Source organism: Octopus bimaculoides, chromosome 15 (genome assembly GCF_046866305.1).
Source record: "Octopus bimaculoides isolate indiv1 chromosome 15, ASM4686630v1, whole genome shotgun sequence".
Classification (NCBI taxonomy): domain Eukaryota; kingdom Metazoa; phylum Mollusca; class Cephalopoda; order Octopoda; family Octopodidae; genus Octopus; species Octopus bimaculoides.
Genome location: NC_142942.1, coordinates 57,624,988 through 57,636,107, shown reverse-complemented (window position 1 = coordinate 57,636,107; position 11,120 = coordinate 57,624,988). Strand labels below are relative to the sequence as shown.

Genomic DNA, 11,120 nt, shown 5'->3' with positions numbered 1-11,120 from the left:
ACATAAATTTATATATATATAAATTTACATGTGTGTGTGTGTCTCTCTCTCTCTCTCTCTGTCATCGTCACTGTGACATTGATCAGGCTGGAAACTAAGGGAAGTAACTCTAATAGAAAATACCAAATAGATTTTCCTTCTCTCTCTCTCTCTCTTTTGTCATTCTAATTTTTAAAAAATTCTATATATTTGTGACCTAGTAGAATATTATAATAAAAATTAAAATAAGTAACAAACAAGTATATTCTCATTATAGATTGTTTCTCCGAAAATAAAAAATAATTTTTGGTATTAAATTCATTTATTTTGTTCTGTTTTATTTGCACTAAAATACATGACAGCCTATTATATTCTTTAGTTAACGCATGTTGTGATGGATTAAATATATTGTCTTATTACTTGATCATAATCATTACTGTAATAAGAACGGTGTAGAGCCAGTTATTAGAGCTGCAGGTGAAATAAAATACCTTCTTGCTAATTAATTATCTTGTTTTATGTTCCGAGTCGAAATCTAGCTGAAGGCGACTTTCTCTTTTTTTCCCTTTGGGATTGATAAAATTAAGTACCAGTCATGTACTGTGGATGATTTTTTTTTTTTTAATTAATTGTTCATCCGTTTTCGAAGAGTGTATGTGTATATGTATATATCATCATCGTCATTTAACGTCCGCTTTCCATGCTGGCATGGATTAGACGGTTTGACTGGAACTAGTAAGCCAGAGAACTGCACCAGGTTCCAGTCTGGTTTGGCATGGCTTCTACGGCTGGATGCCCTTCCAAATGCCCACCACTCCAAGAGCGTAATGAGTGCTTTTTACGTGCCACTGGCACACACACACACACACACACATATATATATATATATATATATACATACATATGATGGTGAGATGGATGGTGTATGTATATATTTTTCTTTTACTTGCTTCAATCATTGAGCTGCGGCCATGCTGGGGCACTGTCTTGAAAGGTTTAGTCGAAAGAATCGATCCCGGTCCCAGAACTTGCTTTTAAATCTGGGACTTTATCCTAACTGTTTCTTTTGCTTAATGATGCTGACCCTCTGACCGCAAGATCCAGTCGGTCATACACCTCTTTATGAATATTTTGTTTGAAACATACGGTGTTATCCACCTCCAAATAAATTCAGACACTTCCCACACTATGGAAGCATTGGGTCCCTGAAGAATCTTACTGTCATGTGATGAAGTTACATGGCAAAGAAATGCACTTGGCTGTGGAGCTTGTCTTGCTAGTGACTTGGTGACCTCACTAGTGCTGTGCCGTGTAACAGGCATCCTTTACACTCAGTAAAATGGTTGATGTAAGTAAGGGACGGCAGCGATAGAAACCATCCCAAAGCTGACATTAGGGCTTGAGGTAGGCCTACAGCTCACCAGACTCTGTCAAACCATCCATCCCATGGCCACATGAAAAGAGAACATCAAATATTGATGAGGATGATGATGTGAGACTGTGGCTGAGTATAAATCTTTCCAACAACCTGAAGTATTTCTAGCAGGACCCTCTACAACACTACATTCTTATACATTATAAAGGTAAATGAAGCCCTAACAATACAATGCATTATGGGAGACATTCACTTATTTCTATATTGGCTTCATATTATTGGCTTTAACTCTTTAGCATTCAAGTTATTCTGTAAAACATAAATGCTTATTTATTCATATTGTATTGAATTAATCGTGGCTTAGTTCACAGCTTTAAGATTTCAATGATGTGTTTGTTTATTTTTAGAATGACATTGTAGGTTAAGTGTAAGAGGCTGGATCTGGCCAGTTTGAACATAAAACATGTAGAATATTTAAGCTGGATACATGGCTGCTTTAAATGTTTGAAGGGTTAAAGGGTTCTTCATTGTAATATTTCCCGTTTGTACTACTTCATTCTTCAATATCTTCTTCTTTCACTTCAAATTAGCTTCCAACTTTCTACAGATCTCACTGCTCCTTCCTATTGTTCCATCAGCGCTAACATATAGAAAGTTTGTTTAGAAGAATGATTATATATACATGTATGAAAATTAAAAATTATAGATTATTAGTTTTGTAATATAACCATCAGGGTGAATAAACAAACAAACAAAAAAAGAATGAAGTTGCTATTTGTTTCATTATTATTATTATTATTATTATTATTATTATTTGTACCTTCTCTTACAAATATCTAATTTGATATTTCCAACTTATTTTCATTGGGGTAGGACTTCATTCCTCTACCCACCACCATCTCGGCCTCTCTGATATAAATGAATAATAAAATAAAATAGTTCAGACTAATGAAGTGGTTTTAACATAGTTAATACTTTATTGTGTTGGTAGGCAGTATCTTCTGATCAATGACTTTTAATCTAACAGTGAGACTTTCTTTCTTTCTGTCTTTTCTTTGTCTATTGATTTTTTATTGTATCCTAAATTGTGAATATATTATAATAGAATGTGTTTGATCAGCAAGTTTTGGTGCCACAATGTCCGTCTGTAGTTGGGATAGCTGGAGATTTTTGTAAAAGTATTAAAATGGTGTACTGGAAAAGAAAGGAAGTATACAGGAAAATAAAACAAACAAACAAACAACAAAACAAATCTTAAGTTAACTGAGCAATATTTGATTAATTTACTTTCTTTCTTTCCTTCCTCTCATTCTCTCCTTCTTTTTATTTCATTCCCTATCTATATTATACCGAGTCATTTTCTTTGTCTTATATATATATATATATATATAGATAGATAGATAGATAGATACATACATACATACATACATGTGTGTGTCTTTGTTTCTAATATCATTCTTGGAATTTGAAAGAAAACTCCTTGGACAAGAAAGAATTTTTCACTTCCATATAAACTCCTTGAGTCTTTGTTCTCTTCAAAGTTATGGTTATTTAAAATTTTTCATGGAAAAATATTTGTTTAATTTATTCAAAATATTAGAAATGAAGTGTGTGTGTGTGTGTGTGCGCATGTATTTTATAACTAGTTTTATCTTGAGAAATCATCCAAACAATTTTACAGATCTCTAAATAAAATCAACTTCCTAATTAATCACTTCAAAATTTAAAGATCAGAGAAGTTTTTTTTTTTTATTTTTCAAATATTTTTAAGAAACAAGCAATGAAATTAAGTCTTGGTGCTTTTTAATTTAATGGAATTGAAACAGGAAGAAAAAATTCCAAATTTTGGAATGAATTTTAATTTTTTTTTGTTTTATTTAGTTTTGTTTTGATAGCTTACTAATTAAACTAAGTTTTGTACCTTCATTATTATTATTATTAAGGGGGCTGGCGGAATCCTTAGCACACTGGGTAAAATACACAGCTGTGTTTCATCTGCCTTAACGTTCTGAGTTCATATTCTATCAAGGTCAACTTTGCTTTTCATCCTTTGAGGGTCAATAAATTAGTACGATATAGTCAACTAGTCCCTTCCCCAAAATTTCAAGCCTTGTGCCTATAGTGGAAAGGATTATTGTTGTTGTTGTTGGGATTAACTCCTTCGATTATTTGTCATTTCCACTGGATTTTAAAATACAGTTTATATCAAATTAAAGAGAATGTGCTCACAAACACACACACACACACACACAAACTTTCACTTTCCAGCACTTTGCATGCTTTTGCTTGTACCCAGGGGGTTTGTGTCGAGTCAAATTAATGTTTTTTTTTTAATTTAGTGTTTTTGAAACATTTTTTTTTTTTTGTTGGTGTTGAAAGTAATTCCCATGACAGATACTTTTTCTTCAAGCTTATTATGCGTGTCTTCTCATTCTAAATATTCTTTTAAGAATCATAAATCTAGTAGTACCCCAATCCACCTAATTCTGGCTAATATTATCAAACATTTACACAGAGGATACCCCATTCACAATAGGGTACCGTGTGTAACATGTGACACACTCTACAAGTATCTCCTAGACACGTATTCCAATAATCCAAATATCCCAAAGTCTATTTGGTATTGATGACTGAAGATGGTTTCCAAGCTTTGTTGTTGTTGTTGTTGTTGTTGTTATTATTATTATTATTATTATTATTATTATTATTACAAGTATTATTTTGCCTATTTGACATTGCCTTTTTTTTTTTGTTTTTTGCATATTCTCTTTATGTTCCATCATGTGTTGTCCTGATTTTTTGCTTTATCCATATTTTGCTCACCATTCAGCCTTTCTCATCTTCAGTCTAACTTAGTGTTGTGTCCCCTACTCCACAGGGCTGGACAAATCCACTGGTGGGATGCCTAGGACTGCCCTAAAGGACCAGGGTGAACTTTCATTTTATAGTAGCTCAGGTTAGTGGCCAACGATTTCTAATCCCACTTCTCACTGTTTCCCACCCAATTCGTAGTACGTTCTTACTACATTGGTTGCTTAACAGCTGCACAGTTTATATATATATGTATATATATGTGTGTATATATATATATATATATATATATATATATATATATAATCTTTTTTTTTTAATGTTTGATCTAGGTTTTTTTTTACATATCTACATGCAAAAACACATGCACTTATAAAATTATATACATATAAATGTGTGTGTGTGTGTGTATACACACACACACATGTACATACAAACAGATTTTGTTCAACTGCGACTGTTCTCAACTGAATTCAACATGCCTGCGAATTTACTTTCATACTATTACAAATATTTATATATTGTGCTTATAAATACTTGCATGTATCCCAATGTACATGCGTCACACACACACAAACGCACACATACAATGCAAACATTGAACATTTCAGAAAAAAGAAAGAATAATGTTGGTTGTAAGCTTTGCTTTGTTTGTGTGACTTTATATCTGTTTTATGTTTGTTCTGTTTGTTTTTTTTTCATTTTTTTTTTTTGTGCGTGTGTGTTTTTATTTTTCATTTTACTGTTGATTGCCTTTTTTTTGTTTCTTTTGCTTCAGAGTTTTATGATTACCTTTATTATTGCTATTGTTGTTGTTGTTTCTCAATCCTGTCTCTCCTGTAAAGCATGTAATCTAAACTGAAGAATCAATATGAAGTCTGGAGGACGTCGAGCAGGGAAGGGAGGGCTGGGAGTGGGAGCAGAAGACGGTTTAACGTTTTTTGTTTTTTTTTGCTTTTTGTCTTTTTTTTTGTTCCGGTTCTGTTTGACTTTCGATGATGGACAGATGTACGTTTTCAGATATATTTGAAGGCAGATCCTCTTTGCTGTTGTCTTCACTCTTTATACGCAACAAAATGCCCGAGACCAAACTTGAAATAATGCAGATGTGTGTCTTTCTCAGTCATATGTGCTCTATATGTTTGAGATGTGTGCGTGTGCATGTGCGTGTGTGAGTGCATATGTATATATATGTATGTATGTATACATGCATATATATATATATATATATATATGTATGTATACATGCATATATTTGTATATATATATATATATATATATATATATATATGTATGTATATGAAAATATACATGTGTACATATATATATACTTATATATATATATATATATATATATATATATATATATATCCTGGACCACATCCTAAATAAATACCATCCAGCCTATATGTGAAGACTTGTTCTCCAAATGCTACAAACACTGGTGCTGCTGTTGCTGCAGCTACTACTACTACTACTACTACTACTACACAATCAAATCTGCTGAAACCCACTTGTGGTAGTTGTATCTGCCTCTCTCTTTTCCTCATTTCCATCCCACCCTCTCCTAACTTCTGCAGAAAACACCTTACCTCTTACCCATCAATAGCTTTTTCCACCTTGAGGACTCTCTCTCTCTCTCTTCGTTATCCGTGTTTTTCCTACAGGCATCAATCTACCAAAGTTCAAGCTGTGCACTGACCACATCAACTTCAAAACAGTGGGACTGGACAGGGTTTGGGCTTGAAGCATTGGGACCTCCTCAAAAACGAAGAAGAAAAATACTTTTATCACACATTTTTTTGCTTTTTACCAATTTTTGTATTTCAGACATATATAGATATTTATTCCTGAAGGTGTGTTTTTTTAGAAATCTGAGTGAATTTGGGTTTTTTTTTCTTACCTTGTTGTTGCTTCTCATATCCGTACATGTATTATTTAATCTGTGTGTGCTGATGTAATTTGTATATATATTTTATATCTATTTATATATCCTGCCATTTTAATCCTCTCCTGTTTTATTTATTTGTTTGTCGGGTTGTTTTTGTTTTTTTTTTTTAATGGTTATATGGTCACCTGCAAAAGTTAATTAGCGAGGAGCATTATTGCCAATCTGTTGTAGTTCCTTCTTCTTTTACCTGTCTATTGTGTCATGACTGGATCACATGTCTTTCGTTGCATTATCATCTACCATCATCTACAAACACTTGCACCAAGCAGTATCATGTTAATACTAACCCAAACAATTTACTGCCCCCTCCCCCAAGCAATACATCTTTGCTACATTTTTTTTTTCAGTCCTTATTTGATCATTAGCCATTAGTGGTGTGGTGTGTATTCATACTTAATTTCTCTGATACAATCTCTATGATCTAATCAGATATTCCGAGAATTTCTATATCAAATTTTTACCTTTAATTCGAAAGACATCTTTTCTCATCTAAAGGTTAAAATAAAGGAATGGAATTCTGAAATAAGATGCGAAACTTAATGAAAATTATATTTATACTGACATTCAATGTTCATGATATATATATATATATATATATATATATATATATATATATATATATATATATATATATATCTGTGTGTGTGTATTAGGAATGCATATATTCGTAATGTATACATGTACACTGTTAATAGGCCAGTTACTACAGTATTCAGCTGTGTACATATACATTAAGTATGATACAAAATAGTGTTATTTTAATTTCATACTGTCACAATTGTGTCTACATGTATATGTATGTATATATATATATATATATATATATATATATATATATATATATATATATATATATATAGGAAGAATTCACAAAAAAACAAACGATGAAGACAGGTGGTGTAGAAAACAAACAGATGTATTAGTTTAATGCTTGGGAAGTGAAAAAGTCTTTTAACATTTCGAGCCTACGCTCTTCCACAGAAAGGAACACAAAAAGAAACAAGGAGAGAAAAAAAAAAGAATGTGTAGTGGCTAGTGATCTATCATGGCCAATGCCGGACAGAAGGGTCATACAGGAGAACTAAGCTGCTAAGCTATGGAGACGTAAACAAGCCAGCACTGGTGATCAAGCAATGGTGGGATAACAAGAAACACACAGACGCATTCACATACACACACACTTCGTGCCACAATGAACAACGGACATTAAATGAGGAGGATACACACAGGCATACATACACACATACATACATATACACAGACAACTGTCTTCTACAAAGCAATGGTCAGCTCAGGGCTATAGTAGAAGACACTTGCCCAAGGTGCTGCACAGTGGGACTGAACCTGAAGCCATGTGGCTGCAAGGCAAGCTTCTTAACCACGCAGCCATGCTGAAAAGGCGGAATGGTAAGGGCAAGCCACATAGACGAGCCGTGTCCTCTCCATCTCTTCCTGCCACATATCCTGCAGCATTGTCGATGTTCGAATTGATTCAGAGTGTGTGTGTTACTGGGTTCAGTGGAGTGGCCACCTAATATTTTAGTGTTTTGTCATCTTTGGTAATTAATGGTGGGACCTTAATGAATTACCTGGAAGATATGTTATTGAACGTCTTAGAGTGACACTTCTCTTATATACACAAGTGTATACATATATATGTGTATATTTACATATGTATATTTGTATATGTGTATGTATATATATATATATATATATTTTTATTTATACATATATACACACACACGTATACTCAGATCTTTGTTTATATGTATGTGTGTGTGTGTGTGTGTATATAAAGTATATGTTTATTTATATGTGTGTATATATATACCTATATATATATATATATCAACAGAACAAAATCAATATAATTAAATTTATTATTCATAGATTTCAAGTTATTAAATAGTATTTTGGACATTAATTGTAAATAGATAAATTCAAAATGATAATCGTATGAGTTTACTGTTGTGCTTTTCTTTTGGTTGGGCTTGTGTCATTGTTGTTACTGTTGTTGGTGTTTTTTTTTAATTCTAAATATTTTAGACCAATGTCTCTGGAATTAGGGGTTGTTCTGAATTGTTTTGGTGTGTGAAGTTACACATACACACACACTATCTCTCTCTCTCTCTTTCTCTCTCCTTTGCACCCCCCCCCTACACACACAAACAATGAATCTTTTAATTCAATAAACAAGTGGTTCTCCTTTATTGACACAATAATTGAGAATGTATTGACAGAGTTGGGACATAAATGGAGCAAGCATTAATCTATACAACTTCTATAATTACAATCTATGCATTTCATTCTCCTTTTCCCCCTACCTCACTACTCATAACTCCCACTTCACCTCCCTTCTGTGTGTGTGTGTGCGCACGTGTGTGTGTATTGGTTAGTGCCTGTCAATGAGCTGATTTCAGTTTGTAATTATAGACATAAAACCTAGATTAATCACACTTGAAGAAAGAGTTGTCCAGGCTAAAATTTTCATTCTCTACTTGTAGAACTTATATTGCTGATGACATTGATGATGATGATAATAGGCCTTTCTGCTATAGAGATTTTGAGGAAGGGGGTTGGTTGCTTACATCAACTGTGATGCTCAACCAGTTATTTAATATATTGATCCCAAAGGGATGAATGGCAAAGTTGACCTCAGTGGAATTTGAACTCAGAATGTAAAAAGGCAGACAAAATACCACTAAGCATTTTGTCCAGTCGCCTAATCAATCTGCCAGTTCACCACCTCAATAATAATAATAATAATAATAATCCTTTCTACTATAGGCACAAGTCCTGAAATTTTGGGGGAAGGGACGAGTCGTTTAGATCAACCCCAGTATGCAACTCGTACTTAATTTATTAACCCCAAAAGGATGAAAGGCAAAGCTGACCTCGGTGGCATGTGAACCCTGAATGTAAAGATGGACAAAATGCCACCAAGCATTTTGCCCAACGTGCTAACAATTCTGCCAGCTTTGTTGCTTTGATCTAGTGACTCATTAATCGCTGCTGTTGATTGGGTTGTTTTATTTGCCCTTGGAAGAACAACAAGGCAGAGCTGACCTCAGCAGGATTCAAACTCAGAATGCAAAAAGGTAATAACTAAAAACTACATGGTATTTTTATTGAATTGAGCCCCAATATATGACTGGTACTCATTGTTTTGATCCTAAAAGAGTTGGATGAAAAGCAAAGACTAAAGCTTACCAGAGTGAGGTTTGAACTTAGAGAAAGAGAGAGATGGAAGTAAATATAATAAAAAGCATTTAGTCTCGTTGTGTGCCATTCCTGTCCCATCAGCATCCCTAAAAATGATTAGAGGAGACATCTTTGGTATTAGGAAGGGCATCCAGCTGTGGAAGAGGTCAAAAGTGGACACTGGAGATTGATGCAGCCCCCTTCTTCTTTGGATCCTCTCAAACCATCAAACACTTACCAACATGGAACTGGATATTAAATGATGTTAACAAAGGTTATGATGAGTTTACTGCATTAAAAAATTTAGAGAGAAGTTCCCTGGACTGAACCACTCATACCACTGGTATTTATTGGCCCCTGGAGGACTGAAAGGTGAAGTCAAGTTTTATATGATACGAAACCCTCCACCACCATAGGGAATAGTCAGTGAGGTCCTTCTTTGTAGATAGATACATTAATGTATTTAAGCATCGGCGTGTATCTGCACACATCCTTTTATGTGGTTATGTGTGTGATGGAAGTGGCTGGGGTCCTTAGAAGGACAACATTCCTCTATTTCTTGGTTCTGTGGTGAAGAGAGATGCTTCATAACAGCTAATTCCCCCCCTACCTCCCCAATCCTCACTTCACACACCTTGGCATACATGCCCCTTGTTCCTGAAACACATTTCAATCATCGTTATGTTTGCATCTCTCTCTCTCTCTCTCTCTCCCTCTATATATATATATATATATATATATATATACATACAAAAATAAGAGGAATGACCAGCAAAAGTGGACTCCCATATGCTAGAAATAGATGCCGAATCATCTAACCACGAAGAAATATGTTCTCAGTAAAAAATTAGCGACACAACAGACTGTAAAAGAGCAAGACAAATGAAAAAAATACTAAAAAAAGCATATTTACCGAGATGCAATTCGAAATTCCCGCCACTTACATAGGGAAATAGCGATGAACAGTTTTCTATAGACTATATTGGATACACGATGTTCGTTTGGTATGTTGATTCTCTGTTTACTGCTATTTTTCTTGACCATATTATACTGACGAGTAGAGGTTGTATAATACTACAATAACTACAAAATCATGATCTATAATTTAATCTGTTTTTAAGGGGTTGGCTTTGAGAGTTGCATTTCCTCGCGTTCGGTAAAAATGTACTTTTTATGGTAGTCTGACCTTAGAGTCCCTCATAGCATGAGGCATTATCGTATAGTAATGCCCTAATATAAATATAAATATATATATATATATATATATATATATATATATATGTTTACACACACATACCTTTTTATATCTTTATATAAATGTATGGAGGTGCAATGTATGCACACATACACATGCAGTTGTTTCCATAAGAAGACAAAATACTAAGACGCACATACTCCATTGCTTCACTGTATTTCTTGAAGCCTGAAGCCTGTCCACCAATATTCCTTCTCCATTTATTGTGCTGGCCATTTCTACTCTGTGACTTGCCCTTTCTGCTAGAAGCAAAAATGGCTTTCCTTATATTTAGCAATCTACTGGCTTCCACCCAAGAGAAGTGCCTCTCCTCCTCCTCCTGCTTTTTCTTTCAGCAATCCACCCATACCATCTCCACCTTTAGTAACATTCTCAGTGACAGCTGTAGTTTTCTTTCAACAAACAGCTATTGCATTGCTTTGCTGCAGTTGAGTAGCTTTCAAAATGAGCATTAGTTCATCTTTTTAGATGTTCCACTTGTGTCTGTTTTACTTCTGCAAGGTTGTATGTTATGGTTTTATGTTTAATGTTTGCAGTTCTAATGTGTA

General features: G+C 33.9%; 1 protein-coding gene across 1 annotated transcript in view; it reads left to right on the top strand.

Moving 5' to 3' along the window:
• The first annotated feature begins 4,167 nt into the window (after positions 1 to 4,167).
• The window catches only part of LOC106877140 (hepatocyte nuclear factor 6), a 147,346-nt gene continuing 140,393 nt past the window's right edge, over positions 4,168 to 11,120 (top strand). The window contains exon 1 of the mRNA XM_089363922.1: positions 4,168 to 4,310. Coding sequence (XP_089220048.1) covers positions 4,256 to 4,310 — 55 coding nt within the window. The 5' untranslated portion in view covers positions 4,168 to 4,255. The remainder of the gene's footprint in view (positions 4,311 to 11,120) is intronic.